The sequence below is a fragment of the Podarcis vaucheri genome (assembly GCF_965113315.1).
Source record: "Podarcis vaucheri genome assembly, chromosome: 10".
In the NCBI taxonomy this organism is placed as follows: domain Eukaryota; kingdom Metazoa; phylum Chordata; class Lepidosauria; order Squamata; family Lacertidae; genus Podarcis; species Podarcis vaucheri.
The window spans coordinates 56,044,984-56,067,904 of NC_138748.1; the positions used below are offsets into that span (position 1 = coordinate 56,044,984).

At 43.9% G+C, this 22,921-nt stretch overlaps 1 protein-coding gene across 3 annotated transcripts; it reads left to right on the forward strand.

Moving 5' to 3' along the window:
* Positions 1–626: 626 nt before the first annotated feature.
* On the forward strand, positions 627–17,445 carry CCDC77 (coiled-coil domain containing 77). 3 transcript variants are annotated; one of them, XM_082240506.1, is made up of 12 exons: positions 627–878; positions 1,918–1,973; positions 2,890–3,106; positions 4,040–4,182; positions 5,151–5,247; positions 7,094–7,166; positions 7,306–7,400; positions 9,463–9,611; positions 10,880–11,402; positions 13,802–13,927; positions 14,052–14,204; positions 15,718–17,445. In XM_082240506.1, the coding sequence occupies exons 1-12, from the start codon at positions 642–644 to the stop codon at positions 15,862–15,864; spliced, it is 2,016 nt and encodes a 671-aa protein (XP_082096632.1). In that variant the 5' UTR covers positions 627–641; the 3' UTR covers positions 15,865–17,445. The 3 variants fall into 3 exon arrangements, with proteins under 3 accessions (XP_082096632.1, XP_082096633.1, XP_082096634.1); XM_082240507.1 differs by lacking the exon at positions 627–878 and adding an exon at positions 888–1,175; XM_082240508.1 differs by lacking the exon at positions 627–878 and adding an exon at positions 888–1,037 and having other exon boundaries at positions 1,916–1,973.
* Positions 17,446–22,921: the final 5,476 nt, after the last annotated feature.

Here is a 22,921-nt window from a genome sequence, read left to right on the forward strand (position 1 = left end):
GCCTGCCAACCTAGCAGTTCGAAAGCACCCCCGGGGGCAAGTAGATAAATAGGTACCGCTTACCAGCGGGAAGGTAAACGGCGTTCCGTGTGCGGCTCTGGCTCGCCAGAGCAGCGTTGTCACGCTGGCCACGTGACCCGGAAGTGTCTCCGGACAGCGCTGGCCCCCGGCCAATAGATGTGAGATGGGCGCACAAACCCCAGAGTCTGGCAAGACTGGCCCGTTCGGGCAGGGGTACCTTTACCTACCTTTAAACATAGGAATGTGCTGTGCTTTGAAATTATCCCAAGTCTCTTAGCCAGGCATCCCCAACCTGCGGCCCTCCAGATGTTTTCGCCTACAACTCCCATGATCCCTAGCTAATAGGACCAGTGGTCAGGGATGGTGGGAATTGTAGTCCAAAACATCTGGAGGGCCGAAGGTTAGGGGTGCCTGCTCTTAGTTGATGCTGCAAACTGATTAACAGAGCGACTTCTCTGGAAATAAACGACGTAGTAATTTTTTACTCACTTAAGTGGGGGTTTAAGATACCAGAAAACGATTTGCTTTGATTTATATTAATTCCTTCTTTGCTTTCGTTTTGGCGAAGGGTTTGGATTAACTTTTAACATGCCTCTATAAGCCTATCGCCGACTCCTCGCATGCGCCGCCGCTTTCCGTTCTTCCCACGTTTGGGCTTCGTTTCCCCTTGTAAACGAGAGTTTAAAAGTACTGCTGGATGGCAAGAGAGCTGGGATTGGGCGAAAAGCTCCGACTCCGTTTCTTACAGCTCTTTCGATTGGAGAATACTTGTAGGGGCGGAGGGGCCCTCGGCTTGGCTTTTTGGTTCGTCGGTTGAGAGGAGCACTAGCTGCGGCGCGAACGGGAGTGTTAGAGCGGTTAGTGTGTTTGGGGTGAGCGGCGGGGAGGCGTGGGATGGCTGAAGTGGGGCAGGAGCGGAGAGAGACACGATGCAAACTGCTTGCTCCGTAGGGCGGGTTCACGGTGCTTTGCTAGGACAGAAAGGAAGGGGCTCCTGTTTGATTTTCATCTTTAAAAGTTAAGTTGGGGGGCGTCTAATTCAGATGACTAGGAGAGTAAAGATCCCCACTTATTATTACTATTACAGCGGGTTACAACCATTAAAACGCAATACTCAGAAGCAATGTAAAAGATCTTACAGCCACAGAAATCAGGTGGGTCCCCAAAAATATGCCCAAGCAGGCAAATATACAGGTTTACAGCCAGCCCTCCTAGATTATTTTGGGGTGTGGGGTTGGATACAACCAACGTGTTGTGTTGCCTAGCAATTTGGGCTTGGGGGGAGTTGGGTTTAAGTCCCTTTTTAGCTAAAAGTACTCCTGGACCAGTCACTGTCTCTAAGACCACTCAACCTCACAGCTGTTTCAGGGATAAAAAGCGGGGTGGGGTGGTAAAACGGTTTCACCAGCCCTAGATACGTCCCTTGCTAGCATCTGCTCATAACAACTTGCCACAATTTAAGCCACCTGTCTGACAGTCATATTACTTTATTTCTCTCTACCCCTTCCCATGACATCCTTCCTGTTTTGACTATCCCTGCTACCTTTCCCATTGCGTAGCATACATTAGCCCCTGAAGAAAGGTAGGGGCCTTTTGGTTGAAATTCCTAGCTCTGTGTGATAGGATAAATGTAATAAATCATTTATATGTGCACTATCGTGTATGAAGCCTGTTACAAGTGCATAGTTTGCCATATCAGATTGGAAAATTGTTGGCTGCAGCACGGCTTGATTTCATGTGAATTTGGTTCTCAAACCACTTTCTTTGAGCACATGCATCTGTTTGTGAGGAAATAAAAATGGGCCACTAGAGAACCGTTAATACCTTTGGCTGAACCTTTGGCTTTATGCTTATGTTACCAAAGAGTAAAAAAAGGTATATTTGGCACTACTACAGGTGGTAGGAGTGAGCAACATGACTTCCTCTCCAAGAACACCCTCTGCCTCCAAAAGGTAAGTCAAGGAACTGACTGCTTGATTTCCTCTTCATTTGTATTAAATATTATGAATATCTTTTCTTGAAGACCATCTGCCATTCCACACATAGAGGCAGAACATTGTATTGTAGCTTGGTACCTACCTACCCCTAAGATAGAGTTGTCCAACCTTTGTCGGTCCAAAGGCCACATTCCTTGTTGGCCAGCCCTTTAAGGACTGCATGGGCCAAAAGCTGTGGCATAACCAAGGCTAATGTGGGTGTGGCTGCCCACATCACTCTTGTGTACACACGTGCAGATCACACAACCAATTTTTTGTCTTTGTGCTAATTTTCCCCCTTTTCCTTAAATGAGCAACACAAAGGAAAGTATCTGTATGGAGGACAAGGTGAGGAAATTCCCAAGAGCAGGTGCGAATTCAAATACCCTGCAATGCCCATGCATCTTGCAGGTGTTTCCTGCATGTATATGCTGATGCAGGAGTGTGGTGAAGTGGAAGAGCCAATTTTGGATGTAGAACAATGCCAATTTTGACACCTTTAATGTTTGGGTGTGCTTAGTCATGCCTTTGTCCAAAAAGGTTTCACAGAAGGCAGGGGAAAGGTACCTTCTTTAGGAGAAATTGAGTTTCTCAAAAATCAAAGATGGATCACTGAGGGTCCTCTCCCAAGGAGCAATAATACCACTCAGTTTTTGTCTAGTGGGAAAGAAAGTTTCAGAATCCTTTCCAGGTGTTCCATTTTCCCCAAAGGGAGCCTGCCACAGTTTTGAGAAACTAGAGGTGGGATAGATTAAATTCAGGTCTAGATTTTGTGACCTGTGTGAAACCATTCTGTGTTTTTATGTTATTGCTAACTGCAAGAATTGAGGTTTGGTAGTCTTTATGACTTTGTAATAGAATTGTTCTTGTTATATTCAATCATGGTGTTCAGGTCAGCTGCCGGTCACGGCTCCCCCAAATCTCCTAGTTTCCCATCACCTCACCAGAATGATTGTACTCCTCTTCCTTCAATCAACGAACGTCTGGCCTTTCTCCGCCCTTCCCGGCAACTGCTGGAATACTACCGAAAGAAGATTGCAGACTTTGATGAAGAGCATGAGGAACTGGTCCAAAGGCTGGAGAAATATAAAGCATCACATGATGAGCAGGTATGGGAAAAGCAAAAGATGGGTGAATGGATCACTTTATCCGGTGGTTGGCAAAGCCAGGTTTAGTATTTTGAATCAGGATTTAGTGTTTGCTGATATGCTTTGTTACTTGGTTTGCAAAGGCAGTATTTGCCATCTTGGATTTTCTGGGAAATTCCAAGTGAGGAGTGTTGGTCCATTTTGAAAATACAAAGAGGCGTAAATTTGAATGGTGTGGGTCATGGCAGCAGCTGCCAGAGTTATCTATAGCTTTGGGAAGGACTCTTAATACTTAAGTTAAAGTATTGAGCAGTGAAGTCTTTGTGCTGCTCAGTTTTAAAACTATAAACCTGGGTTTGAGTGTCAAACCATTAGCCTCATCCTAAATAAAATGAATTCTAATATGGCAGCTATTAAACCAGTAGCTTATTTTATTGAAAACTAGTCAATCAAATATAGATGGGATGTAAGGGGTTGTACCTAATGTAGGGTCAGAAATGCAAAATGGGGATTTTGCTGGTGTCCTGCCAGTGCCACTGCCCAACGGCTTCTGTGACTGAACTAGCGGAGTTGGTGTTGGAGAATCCCAGAATGTTAGTTTTCAATAGTGGACCATCATATCATCCTGGAGTAACTTGGGTTGGGGCACAATAGTGCCTTGTCGCAGTGGTCCCACTCCTACTTCCAGGGTCACTACCAGGACTAGCATTGGGAAACTTACGTGGCCTCATAGCAATTGTGCTGCTGGGTTCCACAGTGTTCCGTTCTTTCTTTCTTATGATTTAATAGGTATATGAAACAGTTGCGAGTAGTAATCAGGGGATTTGGAGCAAAGGTTATTTCATCAGTACAGTATTTGGTTCCCAATGAGCAATGAGAAACCCTCTCTCTGCTCTACCTTTGCTGTAATGGCTAGGTGATCAATAACAATATGCTTCCGTTTCCCCCCTGCAGCACAAATTACAATGGGAAATGCGTCAGCGAGAAGAAGAAATCGCGGAGCTGCAGAAGGCTCTGAGTGACATGCAGGTTTTCCTCTTTCAGGAGAGGGAGCACGTCTTGCGCCTTTATGCTGAGAATGATAGGCTGAAAATCAGGTTTGTTGCCTTAGGTGGGAAGAGTAAAAAACAGCCTGCAGAACAGAGGGGAGTGGCATGCCTGTGCCATTTCTTTTTAAAGTTACAGGGACTGAGATACTTGCTGTTCTCTCACACATGAAGAGATCTGCAGGGAAGAATGTGGTGCATGCTTCCTATCCTAAGGTAGATGTTCTGCTGTCCAATCCCCTCTGCTGTTGTCCTAGAGTCTCGGGAAAAGGGCATGCAAAACAAGCAAAACAATAAAAGAGGTGGAGCAACTCCCACCCGAGGAAATGTTGCAGCATTTGGCACTTTTTAGTTTAGAGAAAAGGCAAATAAGAGGTGACATGTTAGAAGTTTATAAAGTTATTGCATAGCATGGAGAAAGTGGATAGAAAAGAGTTTTTCACCCTGGACAGCTATACAGCTGCAAATAAAATGTTTTAAGTGTGTTGTAAAGTGCAATATACAAATGTGGCACTAGGTGGCGACAGGGCTCAGGTTCTCCTTGCAGGCTTCTCATAGGCAGCTGGTTGACCATGGTGAGAACAGAGTGCTTGACTAGATGGGCCACTGGCCTGTTACACCAGGCTGGAAGGACTTCAAAGACTATTTCTTTCCTTTTTGCTGAACGGCTGTGTTAGGATATGCAAAGCAGTTGGCAATCTGAGTCCTCATTTTGAGTAGGAAGGAGTTACTATATGCTCCGTCAATTCTTTGTGGAACAGATGCAACATTAGTGAGAAGAGAGAAAGAAATGGGATAGGGAAAATTGGGGGCCTTTCACTACACACTGTCTTTACATAAGATCTTGTTCAGCAGCCAGATTCTACAGGAAAGAGAATTTCTCCAGTGTATACAGACAGGGGAGCTATCTATTCCCACTTCTTGGATGTTTCCTGGGCTTCCACTAGTTGGCCTTAGGGGTGCACCCACTAGTGCCTTTGGGAACAGAAATAAGTCACTGTCCTTTAAACTGATTTCAGAGAGCTGGAGGATAGAAAGAAGATCCAGCATCTTTTGGCTTTACTGGGAACAGACAGTGGCGAAGTTACCTATTTCTGCAAGGAACCACCTCACAAGGTAAGAGCGCCTCTGTTAACCCACAAGACATTTTTATTTCAGGTTCTTTCTAAACTGTTCTATGTTGCTTCTGTGAGATATAAAGTACATTAAAGGCATTGCCTTTGGTGGTTCACAAAGCATATTAAGACAATAAAGTGCAGCAGGATGTGACATGTAAAGTAACAATAGTAAACCATGACAGCAAAACAGTAAAGAATTGCAGCAATATATAGTGAAATAGCTAAAGTAAATTTCTGGAGTGGAAATAACTATATGCCATGCCACACAATCCTGTGAATGTCTTCTCAGAAGTAAGCCCTGCTGAGTTCAGCCTGCTTCTGGGTAAGTGTGCAAAGGATTGCACTCTAAATCCCTAAGCAAAAGTAGGCTAACAGAACTATCCTTCTAAAATCTGTAACTATGGAATAGCCTTCACAAAGTAACCCATTAAGCAAAGCCTAATAAATATATTGTGATACTGTAAAAGTTTCCATTGGTCAGAGCCCACTTTGTCAGATATCTAGCTCAACAGATTGCAGTCTTTCCTTTTTTGAAATTGCTTATATGCTGTTATTCATTTCTTAATCTGGGGAAATCCAGTCAGTTGGGTGGGGTACTATTATTATTATATTTATTTATTTATTTATTTATTTATTTATTTATTTATTTATTAAAAGTGTGTGGACTTTATCCCATACCACTAAATCCAGTGCCTTACATAGTTACAAATTCCAGTGGGTTGTCTTTAAAAAGCAACTGTTATCTCTGCAAAAACAGCTACTTAAAACAGTCTACGCAAATGATTTCAACCAGCTGTCTACCATTATTTGTTCCGGAGGTTTGCTCGTTTTTTATTTTGCCAGCAAGTATACAAAGATGAGAAAGACACTTAGCAGAATCATAGCACTGTAGAGTTGGAAGGGACCCTGAGGGTCATCTAGTCCAACCCCCTGCAATGCAGGAATATGCAGCTGGTCCATACAGGGATTGAACCTGCAACCTTGGCGTTATCAGCACCATGGTCTAACCAACTTGTAACAAGGGGCTTGGTGTCCAGTTTCCTGATTCTGAGCACATTTACTTGGTTACTTCCACAAAAGGTTTTAGGAATGCTCAGGCCTAACAAATACATGCTACTAGTGTGGGGGTTATAATGTCAGAGCAAGAGCTACAACCCTGATTTTTTGCATTAAACAGAAAAAGAAACTGACTCTGCAGGGCAGTAATGGTTTGCACATTTCTCCCAGGATGAAAAGACAGCACAATGGGTTGTAGCTCCACCTGTCTTCCAAAAGCAGGAAATGCACACAACATTGTAGGATGTAGGTGTGGCTTAGGCCTCCTCAACCCTAGTCAATGTTCTGTGTTTGTCTGAGCAACACGCCCCACACCCAAAAAAAAACCCTTCTCCTTTCTGTCCCCCAACACTCCAGAGCACATCTGTGGAGCAGAAGGGAGAGAAAGGGAAAACTTCCGTTCTGTAAGCAGAAGCCTTTTCTGCGGCAAGATGGATATCATCCCCCTTAGGACCCAGAAAACAATCTTGGTAATCGGGGGCAAGCTGACTCCTAATTCTGAAGCCCAACTCCAGCAGTGAAACACCACCCATTTGGTGCTGTTGGGTGGCAGAACTAGATGAGACCTGTACACACAACATGGGTAGAAGTGCCCTTCTAGGAACTGGGCTGCTAGAGTAACGAAGCTGCACGGAGAACCGAGCCACAAGTTCATGTTGCATTCTGGGATTCAGTCATGTGCCTATTTTACTTTAGAATTCCTTTCCCTCCAAGGCTTTTTGCATCGTATTGCTACTGAAGCCTATCTCAAAAGCAGAGCAGAAAATCAACTCTCTTTGTCCTTGCAGGCCACTATACCTCAAAAGCTAATCAAGGGCAGGGATTCACATGATCGAAGTGGCAAGCATACTTCAAAAGCAGGTAAGTGAGAAGCTAAAAATTATTTCCATCAAAGAAGACATCTGAAGAGAGAGGCTATTGTGGGCGTGGAGGGGGGGACATCTAAATAAAGGAGTGACATAGCTTTTCTTTACCAATTCAACTTTTATTTCTGCTCTAGGTATAAAACACTGTGCCACAAAACCAGCAGAGAATGGAGAAAAACCAGAAAATGAGGATAGATACAAGAAAGATGAGCAAACACTCTTATTGCAGGTAAGTGGCTTTGTGCAGCCTGGGTGGACTTCTGTTGCTTTTAGATCTCTAAAACCAAATAGTTCTTCCTCCGTAAAAAGTCAACTTAGCCAATGATGGGCATGATTTTATGCACATTGCCATCCATTGAAATCAGGGGAGCAAGTCAGTGATAATCCCCTGTACCAGGGGTCAGCAACCTTTTTCAGCCGTGGGCCAGTCCACCCGTCCCTCAGACCATGTGGTGGTCTGGACTATATTTTGGAGAGAAAAAAATGAACGAATTCCTATGCCCCACAAATAACCCAGAGATGCATTTTAAATAAAAGCACACATTCTACTCATGTAAAAACACCAGGCAGGCCCCACAAATAACCCAGAGATGCATTTTAAATAAAAGGATACATTCTACTCATGTAAAAAAACATTGATTCCTGGACCGTCTGTGAGCCGGATTGAGAAGGCAGTTGGGCTGGATCTGGCCCCTAGGCCTTAGGTTGCCTACCCCTGCCCTGTACAATGGGCCATCCCCAGGGAGACAGAGACACCTTTGGGAGGTGAAAGGAAGAACTGCTCTGAACATTTCCTTTGACCCTGTGACCCTCCCCCAACTCTAGTGTACTTACTGCAAAAAAAAGTGGTAAGCCAACTCAGGTGGGCTTTTAGCCCTTCCTGTTCATTTCGTGAAGTGGTCCTCCCAGAGCTTTGCTCCAAAATCCTGTCCCAACAGCGCCACCGGGAGGAGAGGAGAGGAAACATTCCTCCCATAAACTTTCTTACGTTAACTTATCTTAGAACGCTAGCCAACAAGAAGTATATCATTGCTTAATTTTATTCATTAAATTTGTATCCCAACCTTCCTCCCGTAGGAGCCTAGGGCAGCAAACATCAGACTGTTAAAACAGCAAAATTTAAAACAAATTATTAAAACATACTTAAAGCCATTCTAGAACATTAACCTTCCAGTGACTTAAATGCAAAAGACTGCTTCCTGTGTTCGTTTTTTTTGTTCCTGTTGTCAGTCAGTAAGACATTCCTGTGGCGTTTGTTTTCAGGTATGTACTCTCAGGCATCTTAAAACAATGCTGTAAATTTATTTGAGACCCTATTCTTTCTCTTTGCTTATGATGTCATCACACTCAATTAAACATTGATCTTTGCTTTAAATGCTCAGAGCCAACAGTAAAAAAAGAGAGGCCAGAATATTCAGAGAAGAGTTGTCTGTTTTGCATTGGACTTCAAAAAATTTATATCTTTACTTAGGGTGGCTGATTGTGACAACACCCCCCACCCCCCATACTTGTAAGCCAGTGTAGCTGATCTATTAGCAACTCATTCATATGGTGATGAATCAAATGCATTTGAAGAAAAGGGAGGGAAATGGGCTAAATGGCTCCAGATCACTGGTTTGTCATATGACAATTGCAGTAATCATGGTCAGTGAATAGCATGATCATTGAATTAGTAAAGGAACTTAAAAACAGAGTTCATTGATTTGGGTATTTAGCTGCCTTATTTCTCTTTCATTGTAATGCTTGACTGCCCCAATCTATCTTACAATCTCTTAGCTTTCCAATTGTTTTTCAGTATTGCTTTTATATTCCAAGATTGACAGTTTAGGTAGGTATGGAACTTTTTATTGTGCAAAACCTAGAGTTTCAGAGTTATTTTTATAGCTGAATAAGGCTGCTTAAAGTTGCCTGTTAAAAAGCAAGAACAAGAACCTGACTGGGATTACTTTGCAAATGCATTTTTTTTTTACCAAATGACTTCCATAATAGTCTCACAACAGGAACAAAAAAATAATATCCATTCTAGCTCTTTCTAAGGGCCATCTAGTTCAGCATCAAATCTTCCACTGTGACAAAGAAAGAAATGATGAGAAAGTTAATAAGGAGGGTATGAAGCCATTTTTCTGCTATTCTCCAGCATCTAGCTGCTCTGGACAGGTTTCTAAGAAGGTGGAAATCGCACTTCTGAACATTACGGCTCCCAGTTATTCTTTGTGTATAGAACAATGTTAGCTGTTCTGCCAGAGGAAAACATAACAGAAAATTCTACCCCCTTTTCTGTACTTGTTTAGGTTGAAGCTCTTCAAGCTCAGCTAGAGGAACAGGCCAAGCTGTCCAAGGAACAAACTGAAGCATTGCTGGAGGACAGACGAATCCGCATAGAAGAGTCTCTGGTCCAGCATCAGAGGGACCAGGAGAAGATCAAGGAGCTTACTCAGAAGTAAGTGCAAGAAGAATGTTTCTTTGCTTTCAGTCTGAATACAAATCATTTTATTCATGGTATTTTACTTACATTTCTATCCCACCTTTTTTCATTGTGGAACCAATGGTGATGTACAGTGGTGCCTCGCAAGACGAAATTAATCCGTTCCGCGAGTCTCTTCGTCTAACGGTTTTTTCGTCTTGCGAAGCAACCCTATTAGCGGATTAGCGGATTAGCGCTATTAAAGGCTTAGCGGCTATTAAAGGCTTAGCGGATTAGCAGCTAAAAGGCTATTAGCGGCTTAGAAAAAGGGGGGGAAGCAGAAAAAAATCGGAACACTTGCAAGACGTTTTCGTCTTGCAAAGCAAGCCCATAGGGGAAATCGTCTTGCGAAGCAGCTCAAAAACGAAAAACCCTTTCATCTAGCGGGTTTTCCGTCTTGCGAGGCATTCGTCTTGCGGGCACCACTGTACGTGTGGTTCTTAGGCAGTCACCCACCTAGGTACTGACCAGACCCAGACCTACTTAGCTTCAGCAAGGTGGTCACTTCTTGTGCCTTCATAGCATATTGTGGGACCAATAAAAACAAACCTTACTGTGATGGGCAGAAATGCTGGTCAACTGTATTAAGATAGTGCATGGATCTCCTATTGGCGTTGATTTGATACTGTGTGAAGTCACAGGGTACTTTGTGTCTCTCGTAGCAGGTATAAAGTGGCAAACATAACATAGAAACCAGTCATACATTTGCACTGTCCTACTCCTTAGATATGAACTTGAACTCATTATATGCATGCATACAGATAGCTCTTGTCAGTAGAGCATCATATTTTTAATATGGTCCAGGGTTTGGGTCGCCACTCAGGTATGGAAGAGAAGCATGGCTCTGGGTGCTGGCTTTAATTTGAGGGAGGGTTCACAGCTCAGTTGTAAGGCACATCCTTTGCATACAAAAAAGGTCCCAAGTTAGATAACCGGATCTCCAACTAAAGGAACTTGTGTATGGTAAGTCTGATGAGCTGCTGACAGTCAGAATAGACAGTATTGAACTAGATGAACAAATGACTCCAATATAAGGCATGGATCAAAGATTCTAATATAAGACAGCCTCATTATGTTGAGGTCCCTCACAGTGGTTTCATGTGGGTCCAAAGCCAGGGACAGCTGCCCGTTGACAAAGTGAATTGCACTGTCAAGCCATTGACCCCCACCCCGATTTGTAACTGGGATAATGGAAGAGCTGGGGAAGAAACTGGTGACCGGTTCATTGCCATTCCTCTCTCCAGTTACCACAAAGTTCAGAACTTGCTGCACGAGAGCACCAGAGATTTTCTCCAGATGAAGTTTGACGCACGGGCAAATGAGAAATCCTGGATGGCAGAGAAGGACATGCTGCTGAGGAAGCTGGACAAAAGAAAAGGAGCACCCAAGTGGAGCAGGATCCGGCGGGACAGCAGCCAAGGTCGGGAGGACATCAAGAGAAGGCAGGACGGCGGCCGAGTGTCAGAGGACATCAATAGAAGCCAAGACAGCGGCCGGCGAGACAGTGGCCAAGGTTCAGGAGACATCAGGAGAAGGCAGGATAGTGGCCAGCAAGGCATCAGCCCTGGGAGGTGGGACAGCAGCCCGGAGCAGTGGGACAGCAGCCCGGAACAGTGGGAAAGCAGCCCAGAGCGGTGGGACAGCAGCCCGTACCGGTATTCTATTGGCAGAGTTTCTCCTGGCAGGAGGAAAATGCAAGACAGAGGTGCCAAGCACGTTTCACGAGCAGAGCATGAATGCCGTAAACGATACTGTGCAGAGATTAAGGTAACAGGGACTGCTATAAACTAACTGTGCTTTCTGAAGGTTCAAACATATATTACCATGAAATGTCAACATCCCCTGGTGCCGTGGCACATTGAGATGTAGCCTATTATTATTTAATTTATAATTATAATGTTTTATTTATACCACACCCTCCCCAGCTAAGACTGGGCTCAGGGTGGCTAACACCAGGTATAAAAACAATTGATTAAAATAACAACTTAAAAACAAGATTAAAATACAACATTAAAATGCAGCCTCATTTCAGTAGAAACTCAAATCAAAAACTTTTTGGGGATGAAAACTTCAAATCTTCACCAAGGCCAGCTATCCAGACTGGTCCTGCGTGGGCCCGAAAAAAGCCAGTCCTGCCCTGCCAGTCATGTCTTCTTTTTTAATCCCCCAGTATCAAGAGTAGCTTTTTCCTCACCACAGGAGGATATTGTGCTCAAGGCCTGATTGTGAACTTCCCAGAGGCATCTGGTTGGCCACTAAGAGAACAGAAAGGTGGATTAGATTAGCCTTTGTTCTGATCTAGTGGGGCTGTTCACTTGGTGATGTAAAAGTTTGTATAAGATCTGCATTCAGGTTGTTGATTGGGGCCGGTTGCGTGGCGAGTTCCCGCCCCCCACCAGGATAAATAAAGACACAAGACACCATGGTTTAAGGTTAAATGGGTGAATTAGGCCACAACTTTATTGAATTCAGGAATGAGAGGCATTGGCTTAGGCATTGGTCCTAACGACTATCCGGCTCCAGCCCATTTGCTGGAGACACGGGGAAGGGTTAACACTATATCGGGGGAGTCTCCTGCCGAGGCACGTCGACTAGGAGCTCCCCGGGTCACCGCTTGGGGGCGTGCCTTTGGCCCTCACCTCCATAGGCTTGGGACAGGGCCACGCCCCCCGGAATCCTTTAACGGACCACCCTTCACTCACTGGGGGGAGGTGATGGCGTTCCTCCCCACACACACACACACATCCTCTTAACCCCTTCTTACCAATGCCTACCGCCAATGCCGAAGAGTTGTAACGAGTTGCTACGAGGTAGGCGAAAAACCAAATGGCTGTAAATTGCCAATTGGGAAAAATTCCTACCATGCCCCATGTGGCGATAGACCGAAGTCCATAGCAAAGTCAGAGACCTACCTAAAGCCTACCTAAAGGGAGGGAGGGCGGGAAAACGTGGGGGCTAGCTGGCGAAAAGAGGGTGAGCCCCCTCTGCGCCGGCCCTAAATAGGGCAGACATGGCCGGGATTCCCCTGCTCTCGCGGTTGGGGCCGGTTATAGGGGACATACGTCTCCCTTGTTACAGCAGCTCCACTGGCGACTGGGTCTGTTTCCAGGCACAGTTCAAAGTGCTGGTTATGACCTGTAAAGCTCTGCCTAACTTAGGTCCAGGCTGTCTGAAACAACGTATTTCCTCATACAAACTTGCCCAGGTTTTGAGATCTTCAGGGGAGGCCCTTCTCTTGATCATGCCACCCTCACAGATACGCTTGGTAAGGATGCAGGAAAGGGCCTTCTTGGTGGCTGCTCCCATATTTTGGAACTCCCTCCCTAAAGAAGCTATACTGGCTCTCTCCTTGCTGTCTTTCCACCAGCAGGTGAAGACTTTCTTGTTCCAAAAGGCTTTTGGGAACTGATTGCTTTTAATGAAAGGGCTGGTCCTCTGTTGTTTTCATTGTAATTATTGGTATGTTTTTATAATTTTTATATATGTATCTAGTTTTAATTCTATCAATTTTTTAAAAATATTATGTTGTTAGCGCTTCTTATTTTTATCTGTAAGCTGCCTTCCCACCAGGGAAAAAGGCAGCGTATAAATAAATACATAATAATAATAATAATAATAATAATAATAATAATAATAATTAATAATAATAAATAAATTCCTGACAGGTTGAGAGTGCCTCTTTCCTTCATTATCATTAGTAGTTCTGTAATTCATTCATTCATTTCTAGCATATCACTTGTCGCTGTTGTTGAAAGACTGAAAAAAATGGGTCTGTTTTAGTGTGCAGTGGAGGGGAAAAGAGGGTTAAGAATAGTCCTCAGACACACAAATAGTTATCTGTGTTCATTGTCCAGGCAACATACACACAACACCGAGCATAGTTCAGTTTGTTGCCCGTGCAAAGTTGACTTGTTGAATTCTAAAGTGTTGCAGCTAGAGCATGTGAGCTAAAGTACTATTAGTGTCTCAAACCAGCTTAACTTTAAATCAAGCACAGGGTGGTCCTGCTAATGCCCTTCTTTGTCATAACAGAAGCCACTAACTATTCAGGGTGATCTAGTTGCCTTCATAGTGCTGTTTAGTAAGGAAGCAGTTCTGCATAAGGTCTCTCTCTGCTTTACAGCATTTCATAAGCCAAGGTTTATATATATATGTCTCAATCACAGAGGCTACAGGAGCGATTAACACAGGAACAGCGGCTATCAAACATGTTCCGAGAGCAGTGCGTTTCCCTGGAAGAGCAGCTGGCTAAGATTCGAGAGGAAGGAGATGTAGGACGAGAGATCTTCAAGGTAATGCCTTGCCCTGCTGCTGTCAAGCTTAGCAAGCACTTTGGCATGCTGTGATAGTCTCCTCCATCCTCTTTATTGCAAGAGTTATTCACGGGATCTGTAATCTTCTGTTTGCTTTCAAAAGGAACGCTCAGAAAAGATGGGGAAGCGCCTGCAGCTGATGACCCAGCGCTATGAGGCCTTGGAGAAACGGCGTTGCATGGAGGTGGAAGGCTTTAAGACAGACATCAAACAACTTCGGCAAAGTCTGAAGGAGGTAGAGCGACTGCTTTTCAAGGTAAGTGTTATGACCAGGAGAAGGACAGGACTGAGATCCACTAGGGTGGAACCTAGACATGTATAAAAAACGCTGTGGAAATCCTTTTTAAAAAAACATTTTGAAAAAATATATTGAATTTGCCATAGCTCACTATCGCCATCTAGAGTCACATTTGTATAATGCACTTTAAAGGTAAAGGTAAAGGTACCCCTGCCCGAACAGGCCAGTCTTGACAGACTCTGGGGTTTGTGCGCCCATCTCACATCTATTGGCCGGGGGCCAGCGCTGTCCGAAGACACTTCCGGGTCACGTGGCCAGTGTGACAATGCTGCTCTGGCGAGCCAGAGCCGCACACGGAACGCCGTTTACCTTCCCGCTGGTAAGCGGTACCTATTTATCTACTTGCCCCCGGGGGTGCTTTCGAACTGCTAGGTTGGCAGGCGCTGGGACCGAGCAGCGGGAGCGCACCCCGCCGCGGGGATTCGAACCGCCGACCTTTCGATCGGCAAGCCCTAGGCGCTGAGGCTTTAACCCACAGCGCCACCCGCGTCCATAATGCACTTTACAACACACTTAAAACATTTTGTTTGCAGTTGTGTAGTTGAGTCCTAGGTAGAATTGATTTTGAATGTTCAGACAGAGAATTCCTCTGGTGCAATATTCAGTTCTGTTACAAGGAAGAAAAATAAACAAACACTAGCCCACAACTAGAAATCCTGCTAGCTGTGAATGGAGATGTTCAAAATTGATCTGGTATCCCTTTTGCTATAGTTTTGACTGGCCTTTTAATGAGTTTGTGGGACAGGGATTATTGGTTTGCTTTCGTTCTATTATGCATTTTGTGTTCTCATTTTTTATTTTTATGTTGTGACCCATCCAGTTTTTAAAAACAGATAGAAAAATGGGGTGAGGTGAAGGCTTGGATGGCCACAAACCTTTTGGCAACCCAACAGGGAGACCCACAAAAGCAGTCAAGAAAGCATTTTTTTAACCCTATAAGTTTTTTGAAAATGACAGGAAGGGACAGCAGTAGCCAACAGACCCCAGGATAGCCAAACCACAATCTAGAGCAGGCTTCCTCAAACTCAGCCCTACAGCTCCCATGAGCCCTAGCTAGCTGGACCAGTGGTCCCGGATGATGGGAATTGTAGTCTCAAAACATCTGGAGTTTGAGGAAGCCTGATCTAGAGGATACTAGGTTGACTTAACCCTGCAATAGTCTAACCTGGAGATAACAAGAAATTACCACGGTGAGATCCAGCTTTTTTCGGGAAGCGTTGTAGTTGCCATACTAGCTGAAGCTGGAAAAATGGTTCTCCAACTCAGTGTTGCTACTATTTTTTAAAGGACTCTTCTTCCTTTGAGGACACAAAGAGTGCTAGACTAAGGTGGAAGATGCTTGTGTGGGACTATACAGGCATTTGATCCTGTCCATTATCTTCTTCATTTAGGGTGCCAATGCACCCTTTGAAAAATAATGGTCAAGTTGACTGAACCTTTATATATCCATCTGTTTTTGTTTCCTCTCTAGGTGACGGCAACTGCGGGGCCAGAGCAAGACCTTGCAATTCTGCAGGAAGTTTGCCAGGGGAATAGGAGAACTAAAAAAATTCAAGGGGAATTGAAAAATTTAAAGTCAAAGATCTATGGGCTAGAAAATGAGCTCAGAGCCTGCTAATAAGAGACACGCCGGCCAACACCAGTGGCATATAGATAAAAGCCATTGTTGCAACAGCTTTCTCGTATCTTTATTTTGTGACACCACGTGGAGCTTACTGTGGCTCTAGGATGTAACTTTATACTCCAGGACTTAAGGAACCCATTAAACCTAATGTGAGGTTTGGAAGGAAACTCTCTTACTTTATTTTTATTTTTATTTTTTTACATGGGTTTAGAATTGGCTTCCTGCTTTTCTCAATGTCAGTTTATGCACAGATTGAGCTGGAGTCATTGGCTAACTTTTACGTTGCTCTTGCAGCTTGCAGGAATATTTTCATCTGTTCTAAGAATGATGCAATATTCAGGCATCTCCAGAAACCAGCTCAAGTAGATCTCATACTATGTGTGTCAGTAGTTATTAAAAAGAGGGAAGCGACTTCCCTATGTCCCTCAGGAATTACTCTGTAATGTGTGGGTGACAGTTTGTTTGAAGAGAAGCCCTTGGTTACATCCACACTTGTGGGCAGTATTCAGCTAAATAATTGCGCAAGCAGAACACCTTTTACTCACACAGCGGAACTCCACACACTTCCCGCGTATGTGCGTGCCCTACACAATCTCCAAATCTGCTCTGTTGTGTTGCAGGGCAGGAAGAAAATTAAGAACCCCGAAGAATTTGCTTCCAAAGAAATGCGACTCGAGTCGGGTTGTACAAGTACTGCTTCAGTTGTGGGTCTCGCTTAGGTTTTCTTACAGAATATCTTCTGCTGCAAGATACACACTTGAAGTGTTGTGAGGCAGCACCATTTGTCCCCTGCTATAGCATTAAACTTGACATTAATTTAACATTTCTCTTGGTATTTGTCACCAAGGCTTCCATTTCCTACCAGCTCTGCAAGCCGAAATGCAAGTCTTAATGCAAGCAATTGCTTGCCTTTGACCAATATGTCACACTTGGTTTTCATACTTTTTCCTAGAGGGAAGTGCTTTCCATGCAGGAAATATATAACCTTCCAAGTGATCCTATCTGAAGTCTTATCCCTTTTGAGGTTTCTGGTCTCCATTCTCTTGTGGCTTTGTGTGGGTACTCAAAACAGCCATATCACAGTGCTGCTAATGTGTAAACGCTAACATGCACCTCCAGACAGAATTCACAACAAGAATCACTGCAGCTGGAAAGTCTGTTTGCGCCTCTTTGCTTTCTTTAAAGAAAGCCAGCAGTTATAGTAAGCAAGAAGCTGAGAATGCAAAACAGCAGGCAGGCAGATGGATTTTGTTTTTCCCCCCTTAGAAATCTGACATGGTAAGCAAGAGTAATGTAGATGAGACTGTTTGCACTGCAAATATTAAATGTGATGTGCTAGGTGCTCTTTGCCTGCACCGGTAACATAATAACATCAAAACTATATTCTCGTCTGGCTTGAACTGGATTGTAATGATTTGGACATGCTTACACACAACAACACCTTGAGGATCTCTGAAGAGCAAAATGCTGTACAGTAATTGAACATGCCTTAGCCGTGTCTCTCTGTATTTTGTACCTTCTATGCTATACTTGTCGATTTCTTCAAATTTTATAATAAAATTGGAGTTGAAACACTTTTAATTAGATTAATTAAAAACACAGTTGTGTTGTCCCTTACAGGAATATTAGGGGGCAATCTAGTCAGATGGGTGGGGTAGAGAACCTGTGGCCCTCCAGATGTTGGACTCCAGGTCCTATCAGTCTCGGCCAGCATGGCCAATGGCAAGAGATTATGGAAGTTGTAGTCCAGCAACATCTGGAGGGCTACAGGTTCTCATGTCTAAATTAAGTTCTGTGATCCTTCGCAAGTGCCTGGCAATCAAACCTGTAGGTTGCATGGCAAAGTCAATAAAAGATTGCACTAGCCAGTGTTGCCCAATTTCCTCCAAAAGGTAGAGCCTATTCCCAGCTTTCCTTTCCCCCCGATTGCGGATCTTCCCAATCCGCTTGCTTGAAAGATGATAGCAAGAATGCTTGTATATGATGAAATGAAGTCCTGAAATGCATTTGTACTTCTGGTGGAAATGGAGATGAGGAAATGGGGGGAACAGGGCAGCTACCATGAAAAGAAAAGGCTAAGACTTCAAACATAAATTGGCTCACGCTCTGAACATATGTTGAGCCATTAGCGCAAGTGGATGTCCGTAGACAGCTGCCCCTAGGTGATTGGGATATGGGCATGTGCATCTAACTCTTAGCCATAAAGACATGTGTGGAGAACTGAAGGCCAAAGATATTAATTTCTATAATGCTGGAATATGGTAATATGTGAGTTTGACACTGGAGCTTCACCATATGAATGTGAAGATCACCATATCGGATCATGCTGGCATAGCATTACACAGCTTTTACGTCTTCAGTTGTTTCCTTCCCACTTTCCAACATACATTTTAAATAAAACTAGCGCCACAGGAAGCTGCAGCATTGGCTGCTCTGCCTGGGAGCAGAAGCTCCAGTGTCTCAAGGCTTGTTCACTGGAGATGGCAAGACTAAACCTGGAGCTTCTCCAGTCTCCCTTTTTGCTATGAACCCTTGCCTAAAATCTCTATCCATAAAGTTAATCTGAATGTAATTCCAGCCAATCCTTTATTTAATATTATACACACACACACATCCTGTTATACATCTGCCCATAGGGGCTGGGGCAACCTGGGCAGATGGGTGGGGTATTATTGTTTTTATTGTTATTCAGGCCACTCTTCTGAGTCTTTTATGATACTCTGCTTCAGGGTTAAAAAATGTCAGCCCCAGAGCAAGGGGCAAAGTTTTTGAGTATGTATCATTCTCACTAGATCACTTCTGAAGTTTATATATTCACACACACACATAATGTTTAGTATTACTATATTTCTGTGTTTTTTAGTTGTGCTAATGTGTATTTTCATGAATGTTATTGATATAAAATGTTATAGTGGTCTGTTGACTGCAAATAAGGATTCGTGTTTTGTTGTAACATAAAAAAGCACTAGGGGGCGCAGTCCCTCTGTTGTATTAAGAGGAGCAAAGGAACTGCTCTTTTTCTGCTTATCCTATTATCGAACATAACGTGTATGCACAGTGTGATTTCATTTGTAACTATTTTTAAACGTGTGTGTCTCTAGGTTCCTTGCAAGGCTTTCTCTAAGTCTTCCTGGAGCTTTTGAGAAACAGATTTAATTCCTTTTGCCTTCCTACTCCAGCACAACGCGGGTTGGGGAGGAAGGCGTGCTGCGCTTCCTGGTCTGGGAAGACTGTTCATCTTGACAGCATCTCTTGTTGCTCGCTATCTGCGAGAGAGAGCAATCCAGGAGCCCATAATGCCCTGCTGGCCAATGTCCCATTTGTTTAAACTGCTGGATGGTTTTCTTATTGGGCCACAATGAAAGGAACTTCCTATCAGCCCCCAAATCAGCACAACATTCGCCACTTTAGAAAACCCAGATGCATCTCCAGATGTTGCAAGAGCACACTTGGATACACAAACCAATCCCACTGCCTGTTTTAACACATCAAAGCTTCTGCTAGCTAGGATAGTAGGTAGGGAAGAATTGCAATGCATTCTCTATTACTTTATGCCAGGAAGATGGTACAAAACCACTTCTGCAGAAACTTCTCTACATCCACATTCAGCTTCTGGAGTTATCTTCATGCTATGAAGTTGGAGTATCTTCAGATAGTACTTTTCCCTACTCTGTGCTCTATGGGGAAAGGGTGAGTGAACTTCTTCCAGAAGGAGCCCAGTACAACAACTTTTTTTAAAAAAATATTTTATTTATTTATTTATTTAACTTTTTATTTTTTAATACATTTTTATTCAATACAAGTTAAAATACATACATAATCACAACAGAAGAAAATACAAAAGAGAAAAACAAATACATCTATCCAAGGAAAAGGAATTAGAGAATATTTTGTCTCTTTTCATATTTACAATTATTTATACCTCTATAAAATGCTATTCATGATGACACAGTGAAATGAAATGTAAGATATCAGAATAAAGAAAAAGGGAACAAAAAGAGAATATAAAAGTAAAAAAACAGGTCATATATGAAATTTTTTAAAAATTAGATAAGTACTCACAATACATAGCCATTATTATTATTTATAATTATTATTAATAATGTTTTGTTATTAAGAAAATTAAACAGCTTCCATAAGGTTAAAGGTAAAGGACCCCTGAACGATTAAGTCCAGTCAAAGGTGACTATGGGGTGCAGCACTCATTTCGCTTTCAGGCCAAGGGAGCTGGCGTTTGTCCACAGACAGCTTTCCGGCTCATGTGACCAGCATGACTAAACCGCTTTTGGCACGATGGAACACCGTGATGGAAGCCAGAGCACACGGAAACACTGTTTACCTTCCTGCCGCAAGATTACCTATTTATCTACTTGCACTAGTGTGCTTTCGAACTGCTAGGTTGACAGGAGCTGGGGACAGAGCAATGGGAGCTCACCCCGTCATGCGGATTCAAACTGCCGACCTTCTGATCGGCATGCCCAGGAGGCTCAGTGGTTTAGACCACAATGCCACCCGCATCCTGCTACAACTTCCATAAAGCTGAGGCTGAAGGGGTTGTGCAGTACGTTAAAAAAGCCCTGCTGGATCAGACCAAAGTTCCATCGATTCCAATATCCTTTTCTTACTGTGGGCAACCAGATGACTATGAGAAGCCTTCAACCAGGACCCGAGTGCAAGAGCAATTTCCCCCACTTGCAGTTCCCAGCGACTGGTATTCAGAGGCAACTTGCCTCTGATGCCATCCATAGATGTTTTGACACAGAAGAAGGGGAAACAATGGGCAAGGAAGTTTATCCCTCTGGAGAAGGAGCAACGTGGGACTAGAGGAACTTCCTCCAACGGCTGCACTGAGACCGCATCACTCACGGCAGGCTGCCCTCTAGTTTCCTCACTAGCACAGCCACAACAGAGAGCCAGTATGGAGTAGTGGTTAGAACGTCAGACTAAGACCTAGGAGACCAGGGTTCAAATCCCCACTTGGCCATAAAGCTTACTGGGTGATAAAGTCACCGTCTCTCAGCCTAAGCAACCTCAGACAGTTTTTTTGAGGCCATGTATACCATCTTGAGCAACTTGGAATAATAAATAAACCTGGAACAGATGTAAAGTGGGATAATTAGCCATTCAAGGAATAAAGCAGAATATATATCTAAATAAAATAAATAATAAATAAATATAGCGCCACGCTATTCACTTCCTTAGGTGTGGGCACCACTTTGCTCCTGTGAGTTTAGCATCTCGGTTCGAAACACAACCTGCTTTTAGAATACTTGAAGCACATGGCAAATGCAGCGCCTCATTTTGATAGCTGCCACTCCCCTGTTCTTTGAGACCAGCTTTTATTAATGTTTCACTATGCCTGTTCCTAAAGCAGGGCTTTGCAGCCTTTGGTTTTCTGTCCCACAATCACGTTTTAGTTCATGATACTCACAAAGCCAGGGAAGAAGCGCTGGGAACAAGGGTGACGGGAGACCAGTAGACCTCCTGTTCACCAAGAGGGCAATTCATTCCATCTGCTGCCCCTGTGGATCCTACCACCCAAGGCAATTGCCTCACCCCTGCCTGAGTACAAAGTCCCTACATTCAAAGTCACCACATAAGGAGCTCGTGAGACAGTGTGCCATGTCTTGGGAGGGAAGAAGAGAGCCTGAGACTGGCCCATCCTCAGTTTATATCCTGCTACTGCTGTGTGATCTGTGACGTCAGATCGCTAGTGGGTTTTTCCAGAGCTGTGTGGACAAGGCTTAACTTACAGCTTGTTGCCAAGTAACTTGTCCAGGATGAATGGATTTAGGAGCCAGCATGTCCCCTCCTTCCCGTTCCAACCCCACCACTCCCCTAGAATGCCCACTTGGGGAAACTTACACTGGCATAAGATCTCCCAGTCCCAATGAGCAAGCTGAGCCAGCTGGGATGGGGTAGTTACACTGGTATATCTCAGCTAAGCCAGGATTTCGCCACCTGAGCCAAAGTTCCACCACATCCTAAGTCTTTCAGCCTAATGGTTCTGAGCTCAAGATTGCAGCCATAATCTCTGATCTTAGAAATACTTCACCAATATGCTGCAGCATTTGTTTTAATTTGTCCCAATTTGTTTGCCTTGCTAATTTATACATTTGGGGGGGGAGGCTATATAAACTATTAAGTATATAACTGGGCTAATTACTACTACACTGTGGATGTGCCCATTGTTGGTGCATTTTCAAACATGCAACTCTGTGTCTGCTGCAATGAGAACAGCCAAACCTTTATTCCCGCAAACAGACTTGTGTGCTTTAAAGCTTGGGAGAGCAAGTGCCTTGAATCCATACAGGTGGGCAGCATCCATGTCAACAAGCCAAGCTTATTGAATACAATCAAATGATTGCATTTTAGTGTATTTCTTAGAGTTCAGGGATGTGAGGTTGACCTGGCTGCCCCACGTCACCACATTGACAGAACCCACATGATTTACACAGGAGACGTCACCAAATCCACCACCAAATCACATTGAATCCATGGACTGAGCCATGAACATCATGAAGCCAGGGCCACCAGGAGCAAGTCTGTGGACCTGAGGTACGGCTCCTCTGGATTTTTACTAGGGAGATCCACAAAATCTCTAATCACATCAGTAGCCACAGACTGCCCCACAAAAACCGCAGATCCAGTGGTACATGGCACCACAGGGCACTGAGACATGAATCCAGAGCGCAGATCCCTGTGAACCTGTTTATGTTTTATGTATCTTCCCCCTCCAAATGAAACCCATAAAACCAAGGATTTGACTAAGGCTTCGTGGGGATCCCCTATGAAAATTCAGTGGATCCTCAAGGAATCGTTTCCTGGATCTGAAGGATAGAATCTGTGCTTTCTATGACTCAGGTCATGGGCACAAATGGGATGGGATGGCTGCTGTTCTTGTATGACCACATATTAAAAAACCATGAGGATCCATGAGTCAACTTTTTTGTGTGTCATGCACCAAAAGCCATAAGATCCTTGATTTTTACAGCTCAGCCTGTGGAGACTGTTGTGACCTGTGATTTGGTGGTGGGGATAGTATCCCCTG